Source organism: Balaenoptera acutorostrata, chromosome 2 (assembly GCF_949987535.1).
Source record: "Balaenoptera acutorostrata chromosome 2, mBalAcu1.1, whole genome shotgun sequence".
In the NCBI taxonomy this organism is placed as follows: Eukaryota; Metazoa; Chordata; class Mammalia; order Artiodactyla; family Balaenopteridae; genus Balaenoptera; species Balaenoptera acutorostrata.
This window is the reverse complement of record NC_080065.1, coordinates 185900256-185927978: the sequence shown is the minus strand read 5'-3', so window position 1 is coordinate 185927978 and position 27723 is coordinate 185900256. Positions and strand designations below refer to the sequence as shown.

The 27723-nt window shown below is 59.1% G+C and overlaps 2 protein-coding genes across 6 annotated transcripts; one reads left to right on the top strand and one right to left on the bottom strand.

Moving 5' to 3' along the window:
• The first annotated feature begins 336 nt into the window (after positions 1-336).
• PTBP1 (polypyrimidine tract binding protein 1) lies at positions 337-12042 on the top strand. 5 transcript variants are annotated; one of them, XM_007176645.3, is made up of 15 exons: positions 337-465; positions 2775-2805; positions 5682-5757; positions 5996-6168; positions 6250-6396; positions 6481-6651; positions 6745-6855; positions 6929-7103; positions 7318-7395; positions 8081-8229; positions 9357-9390; positions 9785-9877; positions 9983-10199; positions 10466-10543; positions 10642-12042. In XM_007176645.3, exons 1-15 carry the CDS (start codon positions 458-460, stop codon positions 10772-10774), a joined length of 1674 nt encoding a protein of 557 aa, XP_007176707.2. In that variant the 5' UTR covers positions 337-457; the 3' UTR covers positions 10775-12042. The 5 variants fall into 5 exon arrangements, with proteins under 5 accessions (XP_007176707.2, XP_007176708.2, XP_057396703.1 ...); XM_057540719.1 differs by lacking the exon at positions 337-465 and adding an exon at positions 992-1116; XM_057540721.1 differs by lacking the exon at positions 337-465 and adding an exon at positions 1648-1671.
• Positions 12043-12459: 417 nt separating this feature from the next.
• PLPPR3 (phospholipid phosphatase related 3) lies at positions 12460-26405 on the bottom strand. Its single transcript, XM_028165046.2, has 8 exons — positions 26038-26405; positions 25592-25712; positions 15019-15204; positions 14800-14941; positions 14519-14714; positions 14369-14426; positions 14112-14285; positions 12460-13827 (listed from the first exon to the last, which is right to left on the bottom strand). Exons 2-8 carry the CDS (start codon positions 25664-25666, stop codon positions 12460-12462), a joined length of 2199 nt encoding a protein of 732 aa, XP_028020847.2. The 5' UTR covers positions 25667-25712; positions 26038-26405.
• Positions 26406-27723: the final 1318 nt, after the last annotated feature.

Sequence of the window (27723 nt, the reverse complement as noted above, 5' to 3'; positions counted from 1 at the left end):
GTTTGCAAGATGGCGACAGCCAGGGGGAAGCACGCTTCCCACCGCCTGACCCGCCACGTACCCACTCCTAAGATGGCTTCTCCAGCAAAGCCCCACGCAGGAGGGCAGCTCGCTCACTGGCTCTGGCTCAATCACGTGGCCTCACCTCTTCGCCCCTTCCCCGACTCCACCGGTCGTTTCCGCCTCGAGCCCTGAAGGACGGCCATCTTCCCCAATGGCCGCCTGCCACTGTTTTTGGCCCCACCCCTCGAGCGACTTCCTATCCATTGGGAGGTGCTGGCGGGGTCCCGCAGCGCTCGCCCCGCCCATCTGCGCGGCAGGAGCCAATGGGCAGAGCGCGCGGGGGACGTGTTCGGGCGTCTCCGCCATTTTGTGAGTCTATAACTCAGAGCCGTTGGGTCGGTTCCTGCTATTCCGGCGCCTCCACTCCGTCCCCCGCGGGTCTCCTGTGTGTGCAATGGACGGGTGAGTAGTACTCATTCGCTCTACCCCCTGTCCTTCTCGCGCTCCGGTCTCTTTCTCGTCGCCGCCCCGGCCTCCTCGGGGCGACGGTCTTGGCGCGCCGCTCCTCCTCCACCCCGGGCCCCGGGGCGCCGCCCGGTTCCCTCCCTTCCCCCCGGCCTGGGGCGCGGGTGCGGCCCTGGAGGGGGCCGCTGGGGGCGCGAGGCGGCGGGGGTCTGGGGGAGGGGGCGGCCGGGCCGAGCCCTGCCCGTTTCCGGTGCCCACGAGGCCTGTCCCGTGCGCACGCGGCGGCCGCGCGGCCCTTCTCGCTTCCCGTCCGGGTTTTGCGCGCACGCGCCGCCCTTGGAGAGTCTTTTGGCCCTTCCGGCGCCCCGTATGGTCTCCGCGCGCCGTGTATGGTCTCCGCGCGCGTGCGCGGCCTCGCGCGCTCCTGGCGGTTTTGGCGCGCGTGCGCGGGCTTTCCCGCCGCGCGGACTGCCCCGGCCTGCCCCGCCCGCCGCGGGCCCGGGCGCGGCCGGAGACGCCGCCCTCCCGCCCGGAAGGGCGCGGGCCCTCCGCCGCCCCCTTTGTTCCAGCCCGGCGTCCCGGGGTGGCGCCCCTGGCGCGGTGGGGGCGGGGCGGCTCGGGACCCGATCCCGCTCCCAGCGTGCCGAGGTGTCGGGGTGGGGGGGACCGGGCCGCGCGGCGGCGGGGCCTAGGTTCTCGGGAAGGGGTGGAAGTCGGTGGAGCTGCGCTCTCCCGTCTGACACCCCGTGGGAAGCGTTCAGGGGCAGTTGCGGGAATTTTGTGGTGGGGAGCTTCGAACCAGCTCTCCTTTCTCTCTTGGCTTGACCAGGCGGGGCGGGCGGTTAAAAGTGCCCGGAGGGTCACGTGTCTTTGGTGTCTCGGGCTTGAAATGATAGGTTTCAACCTGAATTGAGGCCAACCTTTTAGAAAAATTGTTGCAGCAAGAGGAACTTGATCTCCTCCTGGTCTGCCTTCCGCTTTGGCTGGGGTGGACTTGCCCAGAGAACCCATTCCCGAGCCAGCGGGCCGTGTGCTCGGTTTTCTTGGCCGTCTGGTCAAGTTCTCGAGTTTTGTCTCCTCCATTGTCCCCCGTAATGTGGTTTGGGGGCGCATCTGCAGCTTCTCGTCGGTGGTGTGGTTACCTAGGCAGCCGGGCCTGGCCTCCGGGTGCAGCTCCTGTTTGGCCTGCCGTCTTTTTGGAAGGTCGGAAAACCTTTCCCAGAAAGGCCATTTTACGTAAAACACTTCCTGTGTCCGAAGCCCTCCCTGGGAGTAGGAAGCCGCCAGGCGGCCTGGGTTAGCAGTTGGGAAACTGCGTGCTTTTCATTATTTGTTTTTCTGGGAAGTTTTTTTTGACTCATTAAGAATTTTAAAAGTCGTTGTCGCTGGCCCGTGAGGTTTTTGCGGGGAAGAGGTGGGGGTTCCGCCGCAGAGGCGGTGGGTGAGGATGGGGCAGGGCCTGAGCCGAGGCTGTGGTGGGAGCCACCTCCCTGAGAGCCCGAGGGGGATCCTGCAGGCGGCGGCCCCGGTGCCCTCTGCCGGGCCCGAGGCTGGGCCGGGGGACATGTTGTGTGACATCATGAGAGGCTCTTGTCACGCGACCGCCAGGCCTTGGCGGCCAGGTGACCTTGTGAGGGGTGTTGCTGGCTGAGTTGCGTCCTGAACTGATATTTCGGGAGTCGTTAGTTTGTTGCCGGTTTCTGTTTATTACATAGATGCCCTCGGAGGGTTCTGTTTTCCCGGGGGGCTTGGGCTGCAGGACCCAGGAGTCCGGGGCAGCTGTGCTCTCCCCCGGCCCCGCCTTTCCTAGCGGGGCCTGCTCTGCGGGGCGGGGGGGGGGGGGGGAGAAAGTCCGCTCACGTGGAGCCCGGTTGATGAGTAACTCGTGTCAGCTCTATCTGATCCTTTCCACCGAGCTGCCCCCTTCTCGGCCCCGTAGGGCCGGAGCTCTAATCTCGGGCCCTTGAGTTGCCTTTTTATCGGCTTGCGTTCTGCTGGAAACGTCCCCCAAGCACTACCAGTTTCTAGAAAGCAAACAGCATCACCTGAACCTTAACCAGCATCAAATGTCTCTCCCAGGGCCTGTGGAGGGGGTGTCTTTGTGTTTGGACGGGTCGAGAGGCGGGGCCGGGGTCCTGCCGGGAGGGAGCCGGAGGACAATGATGGCTCCTTTTCAAGTGGCGATTAAAGGGCGGACGGCTTGCTTCCCTGCCCCAGCCTTCTAGCTGACGAAGGCCTCGAGCGGGGGCTCGTGCGCCGGGATGTGGCGGGCGCCCTGGCTGACGTCTCCTTTTTTCTCTCCGCAGCATCGTCCCAGACATAGCAGTTGGTACAAAGGTAGGCGCTTGTGACGTTGCTTTCTCCTTCCGCCAGCTCCCACCATGGGCTGCCCGGCTCGGTGCTCCTGGGGTGGACAGCCTGCCTCGGGCGGGGGGTGGGTGGCCCCTCAGCAGTCTGATTTCGGGACCCCCTGCCCTGCCCTCGAGCTCAAAACGGCTTGCGGTTGGAGGTGGGATGCATGGCGGGGTGACGGGATGTCTGTCCTCAGTTTCGTGTGGGTAAAGTTGAAGTTTGTCTGCAACTTAAGCAGCTTGTTGGGTGGGGGCGGGACCAGAGAATTCCTTGGGGCTCTGGGGTGGTTCCAGGCTGCTCCTGAGGCTGTCCTCGTTCAGATAATTTTTGCTCAGAGAAACGGGACGTCGGGGGCAGTGTCCCCCCTCGGGCCGTGTGTCCTGAGCCCCGCAGGTGGCCGGGTGTCCTGAGGAGCAGGCAACAGCTGGTTTCTGGTCTGGTGGCTGGTTTCGGTTTTCCCAGGTGGACTCGTCTTCGCACGCCGCCTGTCCCGATCTTCCTGCAGATAAAACCTGTTTGTTTGGTGGCGGGAGGAGGGAGAGGGACTTCATCCGGAGTGCTGTGACTGGCACGGGGACCCTCCCCCTGCTTCTCTGGGGGCCACTTCAGCCGGAGCACCTCTTCCAGGGGCTGTCTCCTCCATCCCGTGCCCGGGGGGTTTTGGCTGCTAGAATCAGCTGCACAGGACGGAGGCCCTGAACCTGTAGGGGGCGTGCACTGGGGGGCCCACTGGGAGGGCAGCCTGGTCCTCCCCCTCAGGTTCAGAATAAGCTGGGCCCCAAGTGAGGCATCAGGAGTGTTGGTGCGTAAGCTATCGATGAAGAAGCGAGGGGGGCTCTAGGCACTGTTTCTGGCAGCGAGCGCGCTTAGGTGGTCGTTTGCTGTCGGTGCTGAGTTGACTTTAGGGCAGGGGCCTGCGGCAGCAGCTGGGAAGAGCTCCCCCGCGGCGTGGACTGGCCCACGTCCCCCCAGGCTTCTACCCCGCAGAGTGGCTGTGCCCCAGTGGGCTGTCTCATGTGGAGCCATTGGTCACCACGTGCACCTGGGCCCCCCCCCCCGTGCTGGGGGAGGGGGCGGTGTCCGGGAGGGAGGCCTGGGGGAGATGGGCGGCCAAGTGGGCAGGGCTTGCCCCACAGACCCTGCAGATGTAGGCGTGCCAGGCCGTCTGCTGTGAGAACATGATTGGGGCCAAGGACGCCCCATTCCTGAGGGAATCCCGGCCCTGCTTGTCACCTGTCAAAGATGGGAGGCGAGGTGCTCTTTTTAAGGTTGTGCAGCCGGTGTGTGGGAGCCGCCCGGGTGCCCCGTTCCTGTCCAGCTCTGGACGGGGGGCCTTTGTGTGCCGGGGGTGCCGGTCAGGGCTCCAAGTCCACATTCCTACCACTTAGGTGGGGGGATTCCGTCCTCGGTGGCTCAGGGGCATTCTGCCTGGGTTCTCATGTGGCCCTTCGTTCACGGCTGGGGCTGGTCTACTGCTCTGAGCCTTGAAGCGCCCAGGTCCACTTGGGGAAAGTGAGCTGGGGCATGACGGGTCAGGTCAGCCTGGAGTGCTTGGGGTTTTTAACATTTTGCTTCATTATAACAAATTCCAGTCCGTAAGCGGTCTGTGGTTCTGGGTCCTTTTCTGGACTCTAAGACCAGGCAGGGGTCTGAGCCTTTGCAGTTTCTTCACGGGCTCAGGTGCTGGCCCTCTGCGCATCCATCTCAGCCCTGAGCCCTGGGGAGCCATGGGGTGGGGAGGCCCCTGCAGATGCCCGCCTGGTGTGGGGTCTGGGTTCAGGGTCATGCCCATAGCAGGTGGCCTAGCAGCCAGGGCGGCCCAGAGCATCCTGTTTGCGCCTAGCAGTGTTGGCATGTGCCCGATTCCTGTCCTGAGAGGCAGACCTTGAACCTCCTTGGCTTCCTTCAGCTTGTCTCGAGGGGCAGGGTGGGGTGTGAGTGTCCCGAAGGGGCTCTAGGGCACCTAGAGCTCTAGGGCTAGACCGCCGGAAGGTGGGGAGGCCCCTGGGTGTCCGGTGTGCTTGTTTGTGTAAGTGGCAGTTAAGCTGGTTTGAGAGAAGGGCAGAGATAAGATGTCCTTGAGGAGGGACGAGCTGGCGAAAATGACAGTTGGAGGGTCTGGCCGTGAGAACAGCTGGTGTTTGCTGTTCCTGCCGGGAGGCCGTGGGGCACCTGGGGCAGGGAAGCTCTTCTCAGGCCACCGGTTTCGTGTCCAGAAGTTGTTAGAGGGTAGCCTCCTGGTCCCAGTGGGGGCTCCCTGCTCCTCGGGTGGGGTTTTGTCCTCGCCCGGCAGGAGGGCTCCCTGTCTGCTTCTTCACCCTGGGTTCAATCTTACCTGGTTCTGGGAGTTGATTCAATTAGATTGAGATTAATGAGTCAACTAGTCGTTTTCTGGAAAGAGAATGGGTTGGGCACTTTGGGAGCTTCTTGCTTGTTTGTCACCAAGGTGCCCGCTGCCTGGAGAGGTGGCCTTTCTGGTCATCGGGCTCCGGTTTCCTCAGACTGGAAAGTAGGACAGAGTCCTGCGGCTGAGCGGGTGGCTGCAGTGTGTGTGACAAGGGGGCTTTGTCCTCGTGGGCCTTGAGTGGTTCTGCCGTGATTGAGAGCACGACGGCCGAGCCTCGGGGTAGCCAGCCTGAGCCCGTGCAGACCCCAGACACGGGGTGGGGGGGGGGGACGGGACACGCAGAGCCCCTGTAGGGAACAAGACGCTGGCCCTGCCTGGGGTAAGATCCCCAGGGGCTCCGCAGGTGGGGAAAGGAGCTGTGTCTTGGGTGCAGAACCACTGGGCCCCCGTAGGGAGGGTTGGGGGGCGCTGCAGCATAGACGCTGCTCGGTTCCAACCAGCCCCTCTCTTCCAGCGGGGATCTGACGAGCTCTTCTCTGCCTGTGTCACTAACGGACCCTTTATCATGAGCAGCAACTCGGCCTCCACAGGTAACCCTAACCGCGGCCCTACCTGGGAGCACTTTCTCTGTGGCTCTGAGGAGCGCACTTGGGGTTGGTTGGGCCTGGCCTTGGTGACCTTGAGCCTCACTTCCCTGGGAGCCAGGTGTGGAGATCTCCCCGTCCCAGCAGCCTCCCAGAGCTGGGAGGAAGCCGATGCCAGGAGAGGGATCCCTTGCTCTAGGGGAGCCGGGAAGTGCTCTGTGCCACACACACCATCCTTTTGCAGCAAATGGAAACGACAGCAAGAAATTCAAGGGGGACAACAGGAGCACAGGCGTGCCCTCCAGGGTGATCCACATCCGAAAGCTGCCCAGTGACGTCACTGAGGGGGAGGTCATCTCCTTGGGGCTGCCCTTCGGGAAGGTCACCAATCTCCTGATGCTGAAAGGGAAGAACCAGGTACAAGGCCTAGGCCTTCTCTGGGGTGGTCACTGGGCCTCCTGGGTCCGGGCCTGGCTCACACGCGACCCCCGCCCCCAGGCCTTCATCGAGATGAACACAGAGGAGGCTGCCAACACCATGGTGAACTACTATACGTCGGTGACGCCCGTACTGCGTGGCCAGCCCATCTACATCCAGTTCTCCAACCACAAGGAGCTCAAGACGGACAGCTCGCCCAACCAGGCGGTGCGTGTCCTGGGGTGTGGGCACGGGGTGGGGGGGCGGGTGGTGGCCTTGGAGCCTGTGGGACTCACGGCTCTGCCCCCACAGCGGGCCCAGGCGGCCCTGCAGGCGGTGAACTCAGTCCAGTCGGGAAACCTGGCCCTGGCCGCCTCAGCCGCGGCGGTGGACGCAGGGATGGCGATGGCCGGCCAGAGCCCGGTGCTCAGGATCATCGTGGAGAACCTCTTCTACCCGGTGACCCTGGACGTGCTTCACCAGGTGAGGCGGGGTGTGGCAGGGCAGTGCTGGCCTGCGGGTGGGGGCCGGTTCCCGGGCTGAGGCCAACCCCACCCGGCCGCCCTCCTCCTGTAGATCTTTTCCAAGTTCGGCACCGTCCTGAAGATCATCACTTTCACCAAGAACAATCAGTTCCAGGCGCTGCTGCAGTATGCCGACCCCGTGAGCGCCCAGCACGCCAAGCTGGTGAGTGGTCCCCGGGGCAGCTGCGCCGCCGGCCGCCAGGCCCCCACTCACAGCCCTCTCGCTGTCCCCGCAGTCGCTGGACGGCCAGAACATCTACAACGCCTGCTGCACCCTGCGCATCGACTTCTCCAAGCTCACCAGCCTCAACGTCAAGTACAACAACGACAAGAGCCGCGACTACACGCGCCCCGATCTGCCCTCCGGCGACAGTCAGCCCTCGCTGGACCAGACCATGGCTGCAGCCTTCGGTAAGATGCCCGGTGGCAGGACCGCGGCGGTGGGGCGGGGTGGGGTGGGGGGCAGGACACGTAGCTCAGTCCCAGGCGCCCGGCTCCACACCCGGGGAGGTCAGCACCTGTCTCCCGGATGCCCACACAGCACCAGCCCAGAACCCGCCGGGTGGGGCACTGGCAGCCGGCTCGCACCCATGGGTGCGATGATTAGTGTCTCATTTGTTTCTAGGTGCGCCTGGTATAATGTCAGCCTCTCCGTATGCAGGAGCTGGTTTCCCTCCCACCTTTGCAATTCCTCAAGCCGCAGGTATTCAAACACTCGTCCCTACCACCGACTCTGCATGCCCACACCTCTCCCGTAGCTCTGCTTCCACGGCAGCCAACGTGGCGCAGTCACGGGGGGAGCCCACCTTCCTGGGCGCAGGCCTCCAGGTTCCCCACGGAGCTTGGACAGGGCAGTCGTAGGGCAGGGCCGTGCAGAGAGCCCGCTAACCCCCCAGTCTCTGGTCTGGTTCTCTTCAAGCGCCCGGTGAGGACCAGCGCACGGTGGTTGGAGGGGTGGGTGTGCCCCTAGTAGATGCGTTCACGTGGCCTGGTGAGCGGAGCGGCGTGAGCTGGGCGGGCACACCGGAGCATCCCTCCCGGGGGCCAGGCGCCCACCTACGTGACAGTCCTGAGCCTGTTGTCCTGCCCGGCGTGCCACTTGCATGGTGACGGGCACCTGCATGCCAGCACGGCCGAGGCCGCTGGGCTCAATCCTGCATCCGAGGAGCCGGAGCTTTCTGTGCTGTTTGGCACATGTAGATGGTTAAGCCAGCACGGTCTGTGCCACGAGAAGCGTAGAGGAGCTGCAGGCGTGCTGCTGGGCCAGCCGCTTCCCCCCCCCACCCCCCCCACGTGTCTCCGTTTGCATGAGGATGGGCAGGACCCACATTTCTGTCTCGGTGGAGAAGGTGGGCGCCGCTGCTTATCTGACCGCCTCTTCCCTCCAGGCCTCTCCGTCCCTAACGTGCACGGGGCCCTGGCTCCTCTGGCCATCCCGTCGGCGGCAGCGGCAGCGGCAGCGGCAGGCCGGATCGCCATCCCGGGCCTGGCAGGGGCAGGAAACGCTGTCCTGCTGGTCAGCAACCTCAACCCCGAGGTACGTGGCTCTTCCAGGCTGTCTTTGCGGAAGTAGGAGTCGGGAGTTTGCTCTCAAGTCCTAGTGCAGACTGAGCCCCTCCCCCAGGCACTGGGGCCCCTGGAGCCGGGTCCCCTGGCCCGGCCAGTGCCTGCGGGTGTCATGCTGTCCTCCTCTCTGCACTGACGTCACTCACTGCTGCATCCTTTCCGCAGCGCTTGGAGTCCTCCTGTTTTCCTTAACATCTCAATGTACGTTCCTAATTCCATGATGCTGAGAGTTGAAGTATTGTGTCCACGAGAGCAGTCTTGCAATTTCGAGCCCAACCAACCTCGGTCTGCAGGGGCCTGCGGGGCACCTCTGGGGAGGGGGTGCAAGCCAAGGCCACCAGCCATGGTCCCTGAGGTGGCAGCCGGGCCTGCGCTTGTCTCGGTGGCCAAGTTCAGCTCAGGGAGCTGGGATGAAATGATAAAGGCTTGAGATATTTTGATTCTTGAGAGACGGGGTTCCTGTTTAACGAGCTGCTCTCTTGCCTGTCTGAGCACGTGTGACTCGCGGCCTCTCAAGCCCTGTCCCAGCTCCTCTAGCCAAGCTCTCCGCTAACAGCCACCCCAGCGAGCCTGACTGGAGGCCCTGCTGTGGGCCCCGGGGAGACAGTTCCTGGAGGGCCTGGTTGGGGGAGTGAGGGGTGGGGGCGGGCGCCGTCTCCTCCCCGCGGGGGGCGCTCCTGCTGTCCGCCCGGTGCGTGGCTCGTAGTGTGTGTGGTCTTGACTGATGGGACGCCGCGTGTTTTCTTATGTATTTACTGACCTGTGTTTTTGCTACTTTTTTTCTTTTCTCCCCTTCCCCTTTCCCAATTTTTTTTCTTGCCCTGATCCGGAATTTCTTTGCCAACTGACTGCACGGTACTTCTGCTTCCTGTTGTTGCTTGAAACAAAACAAAACCATAAATAAATAAAAACAAAATTTCCCCTCAAACCCTGCTCTCCGGAAACCAACCTGCCCTTGAATATTAACATCCTGACAACTTCATCATCCATCAACCTGCACGCCTGCGGGGCTGCCTCCTCGTGGTGGACGATTCCAACTCGCCCCCTGACCTCTCCCTTTCCCTGTCCCTCGCTGCCTTGCTCTGCTGTCCTCTAAAGAGAGTCACACCCCAAAGCCTCTTTATTCTTTTCGGTATGTTATCGTTCCCACTTTTATTATCTTGTTTTCGTGTAATTGAGGTGGTTGTCACGCTCTGAGATGTCCGAGCGTGCGGTCCGGGCTGCGCTTTGCGTACTGATTTGGACTCCAGAGCATGGTTTACGGCCCCGCATGCTATTGGCAGAGTAGATGTGTCGGTAGCAGCCGCAGGATGGTTCTTGGCAATTGGCCTTTCCTGGATTTCAGGGCTTCTTTGCTGAAGGTAGCCCTCCCGGTAACACTCCCTGTGACTAGACAGCTTCTCAGAGGCAGAATAAGCAGAGCTGCGGGGAGAGCCAGCCCTGTGCGGGAGTGCGGGTCGCGGGGCCGGCGGGGAGGCGGCCGCGGGGCCCGGGCGGCTCAGCAGTCTGTCCCTGTGCCCTTGAAGGCGTGTACGGCGACGTGCAGCGGGTGAAGATCCTGTTCAACAAGAAGGAGAACGCCCTGGTGCAGATGGCCGACGGGAGCCAGGCCCAGCTGGGTAAGGGCTGTGGGGCTGTGGGGCCGCTGGGCCGCGGGGGCTGCGGGGCCAGTGCCCAGGGGCCTTGGGTCACATGGGTCCTGTGTTGTCGTGTCTTCCCCCCAGCCATGAGCCACCTCAATGGGCACAAGCTGCACGGGAAGCCGGTGCGCATCACACTCTCCAAGCACCAGAACGTGCAGCTGCCCCGTGAGGGCCAGGAGGACCAGGGCCTGACCAAGGACTACGGCAACTCGCCCCTGCACCGCTTCAAGAAGCCCGGCTCCAAGAACTTCCAGAACATCTTCCCACCCTCGGCCACCCTGCACCTCTCCAATATCCCGTGAGTGCCTGTAAAGGTCTCCTGTGACGCTCCCATCTCCAGGGGCTTCCACAGGCCCTAGGGAGGCCTTGCTGGAGGCCCAGGGGAGTGAGTTCTCTGCTTCCAGCGCACCTTTCAGATGCTCACGGTCATTTTCTGATAACCTATTTCTGGGGCCTCTAAAAAGCTCCTGGAGACCCCACCCTTCCCTGGACACTCAGCTGCTGTATTGAGGGAATGGCCTTGACATTCCACAGACTGGCTCAGGTCCTCCTCTCCCCCTGCAGGCCCTCCATCTCCGAGGACGACCTCAAGATTCTCTTCTCCAGCAACGGCGGGATCGTGAAAGGGTTCAAGTTCTTCCAGTGAGCCCGGCCCCACCCCCTCGCCCCGCTGCCCCTGGGCCTACCCTGCCCCACCCGGCCCTTCACGGCTCCTTGTGTTCCTCCCGTTTTCCCTGCAGGAAGGACCGCAAAATGGCGCTGATCCAGATGGGCTCCGTGGAGGAGGCCATCCAGGCGCTCATCGACCTGCACAACCACGACCTGGGTGAGAACCACCACCTGCGGGTGTCCTTCTCCAAGTCCACCATCTAGGCCGCCACCAAGGACCAGCCTGCCGGGTACCCGGCGACAACTTCCATCATTCCAGAAAAAAAGCCACTTTAAAAAGCAGCTGAAGTGACCTTAAAAAAAGACCAGAGATTTTATTTTTTTAAAGAGAAATCAGTTTACCTGTTTTTAAAAGAAATTAAATCGAATTCACTTGCTCACCTGGGGGAGGTGGGGTGCCAACCTCAGGCTCTTGGTGACCGTGGAGGCCCAGCCCGGCCCCTCGCCCGTGCCTTCTGCAATCTGTGTGGCGGGCGCTCCCAAACCTCCACTTGGCTTTCTTGTGCCTTAAACCCGCTGCTCTGGCAGGGCCTTCTTGGGGTAGCAGACGTGTAGGGGTTTGGGGGCCTGGGGGGTCAGCCTCCCATGGGATCGTGTGCCTGCCGCGGTGGTAGACCATGGGTGGCTGGGTGTGGCCGCCCCCCAATCCTTGTATCATGTGTATGATTTGCCCCCCAGCCCCAGGGCCCCTCCCCGTCGCTTCTTCAGCTTTGTTTCCACCGTAATCTCTGTATTATGCTTCGATGCAGCTGCAGACACCTGTGCCTAGCAATATTTCCAGTTGACCAAATATTCTAATCTTTTTCATTTATATGCAAAAAATAGTTTTAAGTAACTTTTTATATAGCAAGATGATAAAAATGGTATGAGTGTAACCTAAATTTTCTCCTCGTGGTATGACTTTGTATACTGTACTTTTATTTTATTCCTTGTCATTGAGTCGCAGGGCAGGATCTAGTTTCCAGGGCAGACACAATGGGGCCGGCGCGTCTGCGACCTGCCGATGCCTTACTCACAACTGTCCTCTGTCCCGGAGGACAAGTGCTCTTAAACTTTCAGGGTTTCTTTTTTCCTGCAAATTTTGGACCAAAGTTTTCTGTTTTTTGTCTGCCTCTAATGCTGGGACCCCAGGAGGTGGGACAGCAGCCCTACCTTCCGGTCTTCACCGCCTTGTCCTGCACTCACGGGTCCAAGGGGCTCCCCGCGCAGGCCCTGTGCTGGCCGGCCCTCCTTAGGGCCTGGGCCTCAAGTTTCCATGTCGGGGTGGAACAAGGGTGTAAATATTTATAATTTTTTATACCTGTTGTAAGACGTGAGGGGCAGCAATTGCGGTTTTTTTATGGTGACACAGATGTATATTTTGATAACAGCAATTACAGGCTCAGTATTGTAAGGAGCATGGCAGGCCACTGCCCGCTGCCGGCTTGTAATGCGGAGAGAACTGAATTAAAGCAATTTTATAACAACTCCTACCTTTTCTGTAGGCTCTTTTTTCCTGTCCACATGTAGGAGGTGGTCTGGCCAGTCTGTACTGGACTCTGAATAAATTCTCTGTATCCTGCACTTGATTTCCCTCTTTATTGGGCCTGTTCGTTTCACTGCTGTTTCCTCCTCTGTGTAAACTCAGCCGTGTTGTTCCCCTCACTTCTGGCTTGGGGGTTTCGGGGCCTGGAGATGGGGCCCCACATCTGCATTCCACCAGACAGACCCCCACCCTCAGGCGCGCACGCATGGTCCCCGGAGGCCGGGTCTGCCTGCTGCGTCCTGTGACCGAAATGACTCACTCCAAAAAGCCGCACCCCGCTCCACGATCGCCTTTTATTGTCTGATGGGGCCCCACGTCTGCGTTCAGCCAGACGCTCCCCCGCCGCGCGGCCCCGCCCCCGCCCTCAGTCCTTGAACCTGCGGGCTGCCTGCATCTTGCGGTAGTAGCTCTCCGCCTCCGCCTCCGCAGCCTCCCGCTCGCCCAGCACCAGGCCGCCCGCTTTGCGCCGCAGCGTTGACTCCCGGCTGGCCGGCCCCAGGGCCCCGTCGGCCGCACCCAGTGGGGGCAGCCCCTCGCCTGTGGCCAGGTTGACGGTGGCCACGGCCCCGAACCGCGGCTCCTCCTGGTCCACGTCACTAACAGAGGAGCCTGGGGACACAGCCCGGGGCTTCGGTCCCCCACGGAAGCCGCGAGCCAGGTCCCCCAGCTCGTAGCCGCCCTCCCCCTCGGCCCCCTTGGCCCCGCCGCCCGCCGCCTTCCACTCCCAGGGCCCGTTACCCGCAGACAGGTGGACCACGGGGTGGTGGGGCGCATGCGCGTCAATGGTGACGATGCTGGCTGAGTCACGGTCTGACGGCGACCTGTACTGGGACGAGTCGGAGCTGGCGCTGGAGGATGAGGCTGTCTCAGCCGCCTTGGGGCCCGGCCCGCCTGGGGCCTTGGACATGGCGATGACCTGCAGCAGCCGCGGCGGGTTGGCCACGCGGGGCTGCGTGGAGGCCGCGGCCACCACGGCGCCGCTCTTCTCTGCCATCATGAGCCACTTGGCTCGCACGGCCGCGCTGCTCTTGGGGGACAGGCCTGCCGCCGCCTGGACCCCCTCCTCGGGGATGTGCACCAGCGGCTGTGGGCCAGCCCGCGGTGGGAGGATGACCCGTGGCCCAAGCCCCGGCCGCGCCTGGACTGTGGGGTACAGTGAAGGCGGGGCTGGACACCCTTCCTCCCCCTCCTCCTCCTCTTCGTCGTCGTCCTCCTCCTCCTCGTCCTCCTCCTCTTCCTCCTCGGCCATGGGCTCCGCTGGCGCCCGCAGGTGCGCAGGGCTGGCCTCGTCCGGCAGCCCCAGGCCGCGGCCCTCCAGAGACTTCTGCTTCCACTCGCTGATGAGCTGCTTGGATCGCGAGGCATCGAGGGGCACGTGGATGGTCATGTGGCGGCGGGCGGGGTCATCCAGCGAGGGCGTGCTGACGCGGGGCAGCGTGTGGCTGAAGGTCACCATGTTCTCCTTGCCCATGGGGCTGCGTGGGGCCAGCAGGTCCACGTCCACGCTGGCCCGCTTCAGGCTGCCCAGTGAGGTCTTGTCACGGGCCACAGGCCTGGGCACACCCTCCAGCCGCCCGGGGGGGCCCAGCTCGTCGGTGCTCACGGACTTATTCTGCTGGTACACCGAGTCGTGGCCCCGCTGGGTCAGCGCCCGCAGCGCATCTTTGGCAGGTGCCGGGGCCGCTGGTCTCTCTGCCGGCGGGGCCTGGAAGTTGCCCACAGCGTGGCAGGCCTACGGATGAGACACGGGCTGGGCGTGGGGCTGGCAGCCAGAGACCAGGGTCCCCACCAAGCCACAGACTTGCCATGGGGGTCCGAGAGGGGAAGTCCGCCTTTCTCCCAATGGGACAAATTCTGGCCTCAGGTCGCTCACTCTGCACATTTGGCAGGTCTGGGCCCATGAGATTCTGCCTCTAGCTACCAAGGGACAAAACTCAGCAGAGTCCCCCAGGGTGGGGCTGGCCTCCCCCCTCAGACCTCCCCCTGGCACCCGGGCCTCTCCCCTCAGCCCCTCACCAGGTAGGCAGCAATGCCAGCACCAATGAGGAAGCCGGCGTAGACGTCCACGGGGTGGCTGCGGTACTGCGTGATCTGGGTGAGGCCACAGACGCCCGCCGCGATGGCAAAGGAGAACACCAGAATGGGCTTCAGCAGCTTGGTGGCGTCCGAGATGACCGAGTTGAAGTACATCTGCAGCGGGGCAGGCCGGGCGGTCAGGGCAGCCGGTCCCAGTGGGGTGTCCAGGGCATGGGGCTGGGCCGGCCGGGACTCACCGACACGTAGACAGCAGCGAAGGCAGACAGAGTGGCGTGCTGGGATGGGAAGGTCTTCCTGCAAGAGGCACCCGGGTGAGCCCCGCCACCTCCGGGCCCCTGCCTCAGTTTCCCTGCATGCTCCATGGGACGGGGACTGGACACGCTCACCGTGCAGACAGGATGGCGTGGGTGTCGCGGCCGGAGCAGATGTCCTGCGTGATGTAGGGGTTGGTCTCACACGACGTGCCCAGCAGGGTGTAGTTGGGTTTGCAGACCGTCAGGAAGAAGGGTGCGTGGTAGCCCGTGGCCAGCTGGATGACGTCGGTCACCAGGGCTGTGGCACACAGGCCGAACACGTGGACGCCTGCGGGGTGGGAGGGTGAGGGCCGGGCGCGGGAGCTGGGGCCAGACCCGCCACCCTCGGCGTGCGGACGCCGTGGGGGACTCACCTACAAAGCGCACCGTCCGCCGAAGGAAGGAGTTGAAGTTGCAGCCGCCGGCGTGGATGCTGCCCTCGGGCCCGCCCGGGCCCCCGCTGCGGCCCCACAGCCGGGACTGCAAGCAGTACAGCAGGCCCTCGCCCACCATGATCTGCCAGACAGGGAGGCGCTCAGTCGGGCTCGCGGCCGCGGGGCCCACAGCCGGCCCCGCCCCGCACCAGGACTCACCGAGGCCGCGGGCGCAGCGAAGGCCAAGCTGAGGAGCATGAGCAGCGGGATGAGCTCCTCGCTGGTCTCCACGTAGGGCATGGAGAGCGTGCGGTCGTAGCACTGGAAGCCCACCTTGGCCGGCTTGAAGAGGTCGGTCAGCTCCAGAAAGTACAGAGACACGACGGAGGACGCCACTATGGGCAGCTGCAGAAACGGGACTGGCCAGGGTCACGCCACACTCGTTGACGGAGTCATCCGCCCGTGAATTCAGTCCCTTCACTGATTCATCCAGCTATCCACATGTCCGTGCTGCCGTTCACCCACGCATCAGCTCATTCAGCAATCCAGTGACCCACCACCCATCTGTGTAACATCCACAGATCCGTCCATCCAACAGAGCCATTCCTGCACCCATAACTCACTCATCAATCCGCTAATCACCCCATCCGTCAACATTCCTTCCATCCATCCATCCATCCGTCATCCATCTGTTCACGCGTGCTTCCTTCCTTCCTTCCATCTATCCATCCATCCACTTATCCATCCATCAATCAATCAACCCACACACCCATCCACCCACCCATCTATTCATCCATCAGTCCATCATCCGACCATCAACCCTACCCACCCATCCATCCATCCATCAATCCACCTCCATTCATCCACTTATGCTTCCTTCCTTCCATCTACCTATCCATCCATTTACTCACCCATCCATACATCTACCCACCCACCCATCCATCCATCTATCCATCCATTCATCAGCCCACCCATCCCCTCATCCATCCATCATTCATTTATCCAAACACCCATCCATCCATCCAACTTCCAACATCCATTCATCCATTTATTTATTATCCATCCATCTGACCACCCACCCACCCACCCATCCATCCACTCACCCACTCATGCTTCCTTCCTTCCTTCCATTCATCCATCCACTCACCCACCCACCCATCCATCCATAGGTATGTCCATCCACCTACATTTCCATCCTTCCTTCTTCCCTTCCACTCACCTACCCACCCATCCATCCATCATCCATCCATCAATCCACCATCAATCCAACCACCCATCTATCCATCCACCCACTCATCTATCCATCATCCAACCATCCACCCATGCTTCCTTCTGTCCATCCACCCACCCACCCATCCATCCATCTATTCATCATCCATCCATCAACCCATGCTTGCTTCCTTTTTTCCTTTCACCCATCCATCATCACACCTACCCATCAGGCATCCATCCATCAACCCAACCACCCAACCATCTATCCATCATCCACATCCCCATTCATCCATCATCCACTCATGCTTCCACCCAACCACTCACCCATCCACCCACACATTGATCCACCATTCCACCCTTCCTTCCTTCCAGCCAGCCATCCTACCCACCCACCAATCCATCCTCCCATCCATCCATCCATCCATCAACCCACCCATCCACTCATCAACCCACCCATCCACTCATCCATCAATCATCCATTCATCCAAACACCCATCCCTCCATCCATCAACTTCCAACATCCATCTATCCATTTATTCAGTTTCAATCCATCTGGCCACCCACCCACCTACCCACCCATCCTTCCATCCATCCACCAATCCTCCCATCCATCAATCCATCATCTTCAATTATCCATCCATCAATCCACCATCCATTCATCCATCCATTCATGCTTGCTTCACTCACCACCCATCCACCCACCCACCCATCCATCCATAATCCATCCACCCATTCATCCATCCATTATCCATCCATTCATCATCCATTCTTCAATTATCTTCCATCATCCATCCATCAATCCACCTCCATTCATCCATCCATTCATGTTTCCTTCCATCCATCCACCCACCCATCCATGCATCATCCATCCATCCACCCACACTTACTACCCTCCACTTACCAACCCACCCACCCCATCCATCCACTTACCCATCCATTCAACCCACATACCCATTCATCCTTCACCCCCCATCCATCATTCATCCATCCATCCCTCCCATCCATCATTCATCCGTCCATCCCTCCCATCCATCATCCATCCATCCATCCCTCCCATCCATCATTCATCCATCCACCCATCATGTAGCCATGAATTCACCATCCACTTATCCTTCCTTCCTTCTTCCATCTATCCATTAACCAATTCATCCATCCATCAATCCACCATCCACTCATCCATCTACTCATGCTTGTTTGCTTGCTTTCCTCCTTCCTTTCGTCTATCTATTCACACATCCATCAACCAACCCACCCATCCATCAACCACCCATCATCTTCCATCAATCCACCAACCATCCATCAACTCATCCTTCCTTCCATTCATCCATCCACCCATCATCCATACATCCAGCATCCACCCATCCATCCATTCATCATCTTCCATCACCTATTCCTAACCTAAATCCACCATCCATCCATCCATCCACTCATCCTTCCATCTAGCCATCCATCCATCAATTTACCGTCCATACATCTACCATTCATGCTTGCTTGCTTCCTTTCTTCCTTCCATCCATTTATTCATACATCCATCCACCTACTCACCCATCCATCCATCATCTTCCATCATCCATACATCAATCCACCATCCATACACCCATTCTTCCTTCCATCCATCCATCCATCATCTTCCAACATCAATTCATCAATCAACCATCCATTCATTCATCCACTTATGCTTCCTTCCTTCCTTCCATCCATCTATCCATCCATTTACTCACCCATCCATACATCTACCCACCAGTCCACCCAACCATCTATCCATCAACCCACTCATCCATCCATCAATCCACCCACCCACCCACCCATCCATCATCCATCCGTCCACCTCTATCCATCTATCCATCCACTCATGCTTCCTTCCTTTGATCCGCCCATCCATCCCTTCATCCTTCCTTGCATCCATCAATCTACCCACCCACACACCCATCAACCCGTCCACCCATCCATCCATCCACAAACACCTATCCATCAGCTTCCAACATCTATCCATTCATTTATTCATAATCCATCTATCTGAACACCCATCCACCCACCCATTCAGCCTCCCATCCATCATCCATCCATCTACCCATCCATCATCCATCCATCCATCTACACTTCCTTCCTTCCTTTCTTCCACCCACCTATCCATCCATTCAGCAACCCACCCACCCATCATCCCTCCATTCACCCATCATCTTCCAATATCTATCAATCCACCATCCATCCATCCACTTGTCCTTCCTTTCTCCCATCCATCCATCCATCCATCCATCCATCCATGCACATCCATCCATCAATCCACCATCCATTCATCCATCTACTCATGCTTCCTTCCTTCCTTCCATCGACGCATCCATCTATCCGTATATCCATCCACTTACCCATTCATCCATCAGCCCACCCTCCCACTCATCCATCCAACCACCACCTATCTACCCATTCAACAATCATCCTTTCATCCAAACACCCATCCCTCTGTCCATCAACTTCCAACATCTATCCATCCATTTATTCATTATACATCTGACCACCCATCTTTCCTCCCATCAATCATCCATCCACCCACTTACTCATCCATATTCCATCCACCCATCCAACCACACACCCACCCACCCTTCCACCCACCCATCCACCCACCCATCCATCCATCATCTTCCATCATCCATCCATCAATCCACCATCCATCCACTCATCCTTCCTTCCATCCATCCACCATCCCACTCATTCATCAATCATCCATTCATCCAAACACCTATCCTGTCCATCAACTTCCAACATCCATCTATCCAGTTATTCATTTTCCATCAGACCACCCTCCTACCCATCTGACCATCCATCCACCCATCCTCCCTTCCTTCCATCCATCCATCATACATCCAGCCTGCCATCAATCCACCCACCCACACACCCATCCATCCACCCACCCACACACCCATCAAACCATCCACCCATCCCTCCATCAGCCCACCCATCCATTTATCCATCCATCCACGCATCCATCCTCCCATCCATCATGCATCAATCCTACATCCATTCACCCACCCATTCATGCTGCTTGATTCCTTCCTTCCATCCATCCATACACTACCCATCCATCCACCTGTTCATCCATCTATTCATTTGTCATTCATCCGTCCTCTCCCATCATCCACCCATCAATCCACCATCCATCTATCTACTCATTCTTCCTCCAACCCACCCATCCACCTATGCATCCACCCACCCACCCATCTACCTATCCTTCCCTCCACCTACCCATCCATCATCTGTCCACCCACCTACACTTCCTTCCACCCTTCCCTTCTTCCTTTCTTCCACCCACCAATCTTTCCACCCATGCTTGCTTGCTTGCTTGCTTCCTTCCATCTATCTACCCACGCATCTATCATCTGTCCATCATCTTCCATCATCATCCATACATCAAACCACCATCCATCCATCCACTCATCCTTCCTTCCATCCATCCATTCATCCATCAATCATCTTCCATCATTCATTCATCAATCCACTGTCCATTCATTCACCTACTTATGCTTCCTTCCTTCCATCCATCCATCCACCCACTCATCCTTCCTTTCTTCCACCCACCAATCTTTCCACCCATGCTTGCTTGCTTGCTTGCTTCCTTCCATCTATCTACCCACGCATCTATCATCTGTCCATCATCTTCCATCATCATCCATACATCAAACCACCATCCATCCATCCACTCATCCTTCCTTCCATCCATCCATTCATCCATCAATCATCTTCCATCATTCATTCATCAATCCACTGTCCATTCATTCACCTACTTATGCTTCCTTCCTTCCATCCATCCATCCACCCACTCATCCTTCCTTCCTTCCATCCATCATTCCATCCTACCACCCACCCATCCATAGATACATCCATCCACCTACACCTCCTTCCTTCACTCCTTATTTCCTTCCTTTCACTCATTACCCAACCATTCATCTGTCATCCATCAATCCATCATCTTCCATCATCCATACATGAATCCACAATCTACCCACCCACCCATCCATCCATCTACCCAATTTTCTATCCAACATCCAACCATCCACCTATACTTGCTTCCTTTTTCCCCTTCATCCATCCATCAACCCATCCACAGATTCACCTACCCATTCATCGACCCACCCACCCACCCATCTGTCCATCACTCACCCACCCATTCATCCATCCATCATCCTTCCATCATCTTCCATCAGCTATCAATCCACCTCCATCCACTCACCCAACCATCCATCATCCATCCATCCATCCACACTTCCTACTTCCACTCACCCACCCACCCATCCACTTACCCATCCATCAATACACCCACCCATCCACCCACCCATTCATATATCAACCATCCAACTATCATCTTCCATCATCCATGCATCAAACTACCATCAACTCATCCATCCTTCCTTCTATCCATCCATCTGCCCACCCACCCATCTATCCATCCATCCACCCACCTACCCAACCATCCATCCACCTACACTTCCTTCCTCCCTTCCCTTCTTCCTTTCTTTCACCCACCCATCCATGAACCCTTGTTTGCTTGCTTCCATCCTTCTGTCCATCCATCTACCCACCCACCTGTCATCTATCCATCATCTTCCATCATCCATCCATCAATCCACCATCCATCCACCTTTCCTTCCTTCCTTCCATTTCATAATTCACCCATCCATCCATCATTTTCCATCATCCATCCATCAATCCACCATCCATTCATCCATCCACTCCTGCTTGCTTGCTTCCTTCCATCTATCTACCCATAAATCCATTCACTTACTCACCCATCCATCCATCAACCCACCCACCCACCCATCCACTCATCTATCTGTGCATCCATCTATCAACCTACCCATTCATCCATCCATTCATCAGCCCACCCATCCTCTCATCCATCCATCATCCATTCATCAACCCACTCATCCATTATCCATCCATAAGTCCACCATCCATCCACTTACTCGTCGGTCTATCCAGCCATCCACTCATCGATCAATCATCCATTCATCCAAACACCCATCCATCATCAATTGCAATATCCATCTATCCATTTATTCTTTTTCCATCCATCCAACCAACCACCCATCTGTCCACCCATCCACCCATCCTCCCATCATCCATCCACCCACCCACCCATCCATTCTCCCATCCATCTATCACCCATTGATCCATCATCTTCCATCATCCATCCATCAACCCACCCATCCATCAATCAACATCCATCCATCCATCTATTCACCTATCCTTCCTTCCTTTCATCCATTAATCCATCCACCCACACACCCATCGACCCATCCATCCATCCATCACCTATTCATCCAACCATCCATCCACTTATTCATCCATCCATCTACACTTCCTTCCTTTCCCCCTTCCTTTCTTCCACCCACCTATCCATCCATCAATCCACCATTCATGCATCCACTCATCCATCCTTCCTCCCAACCATCATCCATCCATAAATCCACCATCCATCCATCACCTATTCATCCACTCATCCATCAATCATCCATGCATCCAAATACCCATCCTTCCATCCATCAACTTCCAACATCTAACCATTTATTCATTTTACATCCATCTGACCACTCGCCCACCCACCCATCTGTTCATCCATCCACCCATGCATCATCCAACCCTCCATTAATTTCCATCATCCATCCATCAGTCCACCTCTATCCATCCATCATCTTCCGTCATCCATCCATCTATCCACCCATTCGTACTTCCTTCCTTCCTTCCTTCTATCCACTCACCCACCCATGCATCCATTCATCTTTCCGCCCAACCACTCATCCATCCACCCAGCCTTCCTTCCATCCACCCACCCATCCATCCATCCATAAATCAACTATCCATCCACTTACCCATCTATCAACCCAACCATCCACTCATCCATCAATCATCCATTCATTCAAACACCCATCCCTCTGTCCATCAACTTCCAATATGCTTCTATCCATTTATTCATTTCCCATCCAGCCAACCACCCAGCCAGCCAGCCGGCCATCATCCATACATAAATCCACCATCCATCCATCCACTTACTCATCCATCCATTAACCCACCCATCCACTCATCCATCAAGCATCCATTCATCCAATATCCACCCATCCATCTGTTCATCCACCCACCCTTCCTTCCATTCATCTAGCCATCCACCTATCCATCCTCCCATCCATCATCCATCCATCATCTGCCATCACCCGTCCACTCATACTTGCTTCACTTACCCATCCATCCATCAACCCACCCACCCTTCCACTCATCCATCAATCATCCATTCATCCATCCATCCATCAGTGCACCCACCCACCCACCCATCCATCTACCCACCCATCATCCATCCATCCACCTATACTTCCTTCCTTCCTTTCTTCCACCCACCCATCCATCCATCAACCCACCCATTTCCCCCATCCAACTATCATCCATCCATCCATCCTCCCTTCCTTCCATCCATCCATCCGAGCACCCATCCTCCATCCATCCTCCATACATCATCTTCCATCATCCATCTACCAATCCACCATCCATTCATCCACCCACTCATGCTTGCCTTCTTCCATCCATCCATCCATCCATCCATCCACCCATCATTCCACCCACCCATCCATCAGTCCATCCATCCACCCACTCACCACTTCATTCATCTCTCTCCTCCAGCTACCCGTGCTGTCTTGAACAACCTAGAAACAACAGACAGGTTCCTGCCTCTGGGCCTTTCCTCTCAGGGATAGAAGGATGCACTTAGACACTCCTCTGGGGTGTCTGGCCCTGCTCGGAGACCCCCTTCCTGGCAGCAGTCTCTCCGTCCCTTGCGCTGCTTTATTTCCTCTGCACCCTGTACCTCTATGTGCCAACTTCACACTCAGCCCTGAGAAGATGGGCATCTGGTCCATGGTAGGTGCTGAATAAATGAACGGATTCTTTGAATCACTCATCTGTGCAACTGTCCTTCTGCACACCCTGATCATGTGTCCTCAGGTGATAGGCACACAGCACACATGACGCTCCTCCTGCTCACAGCAGCCGTGATGAACGGGCAGGAGGCTGAGGTTGAGGAAAACTGAGCTGCGTTTGACCAAGTCGCAGACATGGCGCCCGAGGAGGGCAGGGGGCAGGATCTACACCTCACTCACTCACCCACTCGTGCTGCAAAGCTATTGAGCAGATTCCAGTGGAACCTTCTTATGCGAGCAGAACCTCCCGGTGTCCTCTGCCTCCCCTTCTGGTCCAAGGATCTCAAACTCAAACCCCCACCAGGCCCAGGTGGGGCCGGCACATCTGGGGACCAGAGAGTAGGCGGGCCCCTAACGGCGCCCAGCTGCCTTGGGAAGCCCCCACCTCCACTCGATTTGTACGGCGCCTTGAGAGGGGTCTCGGCCCTCCCTGCAGCCCTGGCCGGGGGCTCCCAGAGGGGAAGTGCCAAAGGTGAGATTGCAGGAGCTGGGCTGGTGTGCAAGGAGCGTTTATTGAGTGCCTGCTGCATGCAGGCATGAGGCCCAAGGCAGTTAAATGAAGCCACCTGCCTGGGCTTGCATCCTGGCTCCACCTCTTCCCGGTGCCTCAGTTTCCCCAGCTGAAAACAGGACCAATAAAGTGGCCACCACCCAGGGCTTCAATGCAGGACTGGATAAGCAAATACACTGAAAGCGCTTAGAGTCTGACGCACGTGGAGCCTGTAGCGGTATTAGCAGCAGTTAGCGGCTGCCTCCGTGATCGCACGGTCAGTGTCATCTGGCTCGGCGGGCAGACAGCGTCAGGCCACAAAGAGGGTTTAGGTGGGGACTGGGAAGCGTCTTAAAATCACCAAATCTTTCCGCGACAGGGTCGTGCTGAAGACCCCCCACGACTTTCCAAGCCCCAGGCGGTGCTGGCTATAACGCCTGGCCGGCTCCCCTGCTTCTCCTCCAGCCTCTGCCTGCATCTGCCCGCCGGACCAGACTGGAGGGAGAACCGGCGGCCCCTGGTGGCAGGTTGGAGGTCCCCCGTCGGAGCCTGCCACCACCTGAGGGTCTGTAAGTGCGGAATCCCACCACCGGCCTCTCACCGCTTCCTGAGACCCTCGGCTGAAAACCAGGAACCCCTCAGTGCATATCTCCGCACCAAAGGAAGATCACTCACACACACCCACGATGTCGAGCCAACTTGCTTGCTTTGGGGGCGTGTGCGTTTAAAAAAAAAAAGAAAAAAAAAATGAATGGAACACTGGCCGTAAAGGAAATGCAGACCGGTTCTGGGATATGGTTTTGTGCCCCCTGGCTGGGTCAAAATCCAGACGCCGCTAACGCTCGGGGCAGACGCAACTGCGGGAAAACAGGCACGCACGTGGGGGCCTCCGTGGGAGGACTTTGGGGTCTTTCCCGAGTGACCACACCCTGCTCCCCAGGGAGGTACCCTGCAGATAAGCTCTGCACACTTGTGCGGGGTGACACAGGCCAAAGGGCTTAAAGAGTCTCCTTCTAGGAATGTCTGTGAGACACAAAGGCTAGGAAGCACCCGAGTGCCCAACTCCCTGGGGCTGGGGCCCAGCGCTGGAGTACTACGTGGCAGTGAAAAAGGATGGGGCACCATTTCCTGGGACGATGGTAAGCAACGATCTCCGCTAGAAAAAAGCCAAGGGCAGGAACTTGTGCTTGCAAAGGTGGTGGGGGGAGGCTGCATATCTGGTGGACTTAAATGGGTGTGAAAGGTTTTCTGGGAGGGGACACAGGGGAGAGTAGTGGGAAGTGGAGGGGGGAAGGTGCCTGGGGAGGGGGGGAGTGCTGCCTCCGTGAGGCCTGGAGAACACTGAGAAGGTACAACCTACTGTAATGAGGATTCAAATGCAAATCTGAAGAATCATCAGATTTCCTGCCCGTTGGGGAGGTACCCACCAGCCTGGGTGACCCTGCACAGGGTGGCGGGGGATGCTGTTTGCTCAGGTCTGGTGGCTCCCCCTCTCCACCCACACCTTATCTGGGCCCCTCGCTGGAGCTGGGCTTCCCAGCACGGCAAGCAGGGTGCGCTGTGGGTAACCCAGGTGCTAACCATCTAAGTGTGGCTACACGTTGTCTGCACTCATTAGCGCTTAGTATGTGCCCGGTGGCTGCATTTACCATCTTTTACTTCTTAAACACTCACGAGGCCTTCACTATGTGCCCAGCCTGTCCTATCAGAGCTTGGCGAAGTGCAGGAGCCTCCACCATTAGCAGAGGAGGGATTTCAGTTCAGACCTTCAGGCCTCCGGCCCTCACGCTAAAGGAAGACACCGCATCCATACCCCGCGCCCCCCCACCCATGGCCCCCAGCACCTTGCTCCAGCCCCTTCATCTGAGCTGCTGACCCGTACCCCAGACTGAAGGTCCCGCCTCCCAGCATTTGCCCAGCTCCTGCAGAACATCCTTCTGCGTCTCTGCAACTCCTACTCGTCCTGCAGAGCCCAAGTGTTCTGACCCACCCCCACCCCCAGGCACCCTAGCTGTGCCTGGACCCGAGGCTGACGCGACCTGTGCCCGTCCCTCGGCGTGGGGGTCCCCGAGGGCCGGCGGAACTGAGGCCTCTGCCCCGCCCCCACCAGCGCGACCACCCCCCCACTCACCTCTACGAAGTAGAAGCAGGGCAGAAGCGTCATGCTGTCCTTCGGGCTTTTATTCTTCTCCTTGGTCGAGATCATGGTGCCGGGGGCGCCACACGCCGTGGTGGGAGGGGACAAAGCCGCGCTGGAGGAGGGAGGGGCGCAGACTGAGCCCTGGGGAAACGCGGTGCCCGGCGCCCGCAGAGGAGGGGCGGGCCAGGATGCGCAGGAACCGCCCAGGGAAACTGAGGCCGGGGAGGGGGGAGCCCGCGGCCTCCCCCCGCGCACTGCGGCCCTGCCCGACGCTCCGGCTGCCAATCCGGATGGGGGGCCGGGAGGGGGCTCGGCAGAGAGGGCGGGGACGGCCTGACCGAGGGGCCTCCGGGCCGGGGTCCGTCCCGCGCGTCAGGGCGGGGGCTTTCGGGACCGGAGGAGCGGTGGGGTCCTCGCTCAGCCCGCAGGCCCCTCACCTGGCGCGCCGGCGCTCTGAGTGCGCAGCTGGCGGCGGCGGGGGCTGCGGCGCGGCGAGCACAAAGCCAGCCCCTCCCCCGCGGGGGCGGAGGGGAGGCGGGGAGGGAGGGGCCCCGCCCGGCCCGAGACCCCGCGCCCGGAGGCCTAGAGGCGGTGCTAGGGGCGGGGGCTCTTTGTCTCGGCGCGTCGGGGGCGCTGCGCGCGTCCGTCGCCGTCCCCGCCCCCGCTGCTCCCGCGCCCTCCGACTCTGGGTCTCCGGGGTTTCGGTCTCCCGCGGGGGCGGGTATGGGCCAGGGTTTGCGGGCTCCTCCCCTCCCGGACCTCTCGGATGGGCCCGGGGAGCCCCATCGAGGCCGGGAGCGGGGAGAGTGTCCTGGTCTCCGGGTTTCTCGCGTCTCTGCCCCCCTCCCCGGCGCGCGTTTCCATGGCGAGCTCCCGGGCGCCCGGGCCTTCGGGAGACAAAAGAAGCTGGGGGGGCCGCCCTCATTCCCGGGACCCCGCACCGCGCACCGCCCACCTGCCCCCTGCGCCCCGCCGGGGTCCTCCCTCCGCTCGTCCAAACCCGGCCCCTCGCCGGGCCCACAGCATCCAGGACGCACGGCCCTGGATGCCCCGGGATGCGCGGGCGGCGGTAGGGCCCTCGTGGTGAATTCACGTGAGGCTCACTTAGGCAGCGCTTGCTCTTTGCAGGTGTTTCTTCTTTTCCACACACAGCCATGTGGGGTGGGGACCAGCTGACCGTCATTTGACAAGTGGGGAAACTGAGGGCCCCGGGAACTTAAATCTCTGTCCACGGTCTCCAGGCCCCAAACGGCAGGATTTTATTGGGTTCATTTTTTCACCGTCTCCTGAGCACCTCCTGTATACCTGGCCCTGTACAGTCACGGAGGAGCCGCTGACAACTGGGACAGACCCCAAAAATCAATCCCGCAGTTAAGCGTCCAGTTAAGGTCGGGGGTGAGGGCTGCACGAATGGATAACCCGGTGTGTGCAGCCACTGGGCTTTATTCGCACGCAGCCGTTCACACTCCAACCTGGTCCTGGCCGTGGCCCTTCTTGTTTTAAGAGACTCAGCTGCATGTGTCTTCAAAGATGGCTGTATGTGCGGTTAAGGGTGGGGCCCAGAGGGTTTGAATCCCACCGGGGCCTCCATTTGCTCACCTGGAAATGGGCATAACAAGGCCGTTTTGCGCATGCGGCACACCGGAGCTGTCTGTCCCGCCTCCCCAGGCCTGATGCCCACTGGGCCTCGGTTTCCCTGCCAGCCAGGGGTGGAGCCTGGGCTGGGCAGCCTTTGGGAATCCTGGTGTTGAAAGGTGACCGCAAACAGCCCTCAGGAGGTGGGAGGAGGGGAAAATGGGGCAATCGCTCTTGGGGGCCTCCTGGGGGGCAGGAGCAGGAAGGGGTGTCCTGGGGGACCCTCCTGACAGCTCAGGGCACCAGGAGAGGGTCTGGGGGAATATCAGGAGCAGGGGTGGGGGTCGTCTTCCTGTCGATCCCCAGTGGTGGAGGAGCCAGGCCCGGCTGTGATGGCACATGGCCCAGCAGTGGGGCCTGGACTTGCTTCTGGGGCACTAGGGAGCCATGGCAGAGTTTAGAGCAGGCAAGAGGGATTGAGCACGCCAGGTGCTGCTCAAAGACTCTTGCACATATTAACCCACTCGATGCTCACCACAGCTCTACTG

What these genes read in the sequence shown, in the direction of transcription:
- PTBP1 (XM_007176645.3), top strand. An exon ending in AAGCCTCTTTATTCTTTTCG is followed by an intron (nt 9,391 to 9,784) that starts GTATGTTATCGT and finishes GTGCCCTTGAAG; the next exon opens with GCGTGTACGGCGACGTGCAG. An exon ending in CGGGAGCCAGGCCCAGCTGG is followed by an intron (nt 9,878 to 9,982) that starts GTAAGGGCTGTG and finishes TCTTCCCCCCAG; the next exon opens with CCATGAGCCACCTCAATGGG.
- PLPPR3 (XM_028165046.2), bottom strand. Translation starts at nt 25,666, where the DNA reads ATGATCTCGACCAAGGAGAAGAATAAAAGCCCGAAGGACAGCATGACG. An exon ending in TCGCTGCGCCCGCGGCCTCG is followed by an intron (nt 14,942 to 15,018) that starts GTGAGTCCTGGT and finishes CCTGTCTGGCAG; the next exon opens with ATCATGGTGGGCGAGGGCCT. An exon ending in TCGCTGCTGTCTACGTGTCG is followed by an intron (nt 14,286 to 14,368) that starts GTGAGTCCCGGC and finishes GCCCCGCTGCAG; the next exon opens with ATGTACTTCAACTCGGTCAT.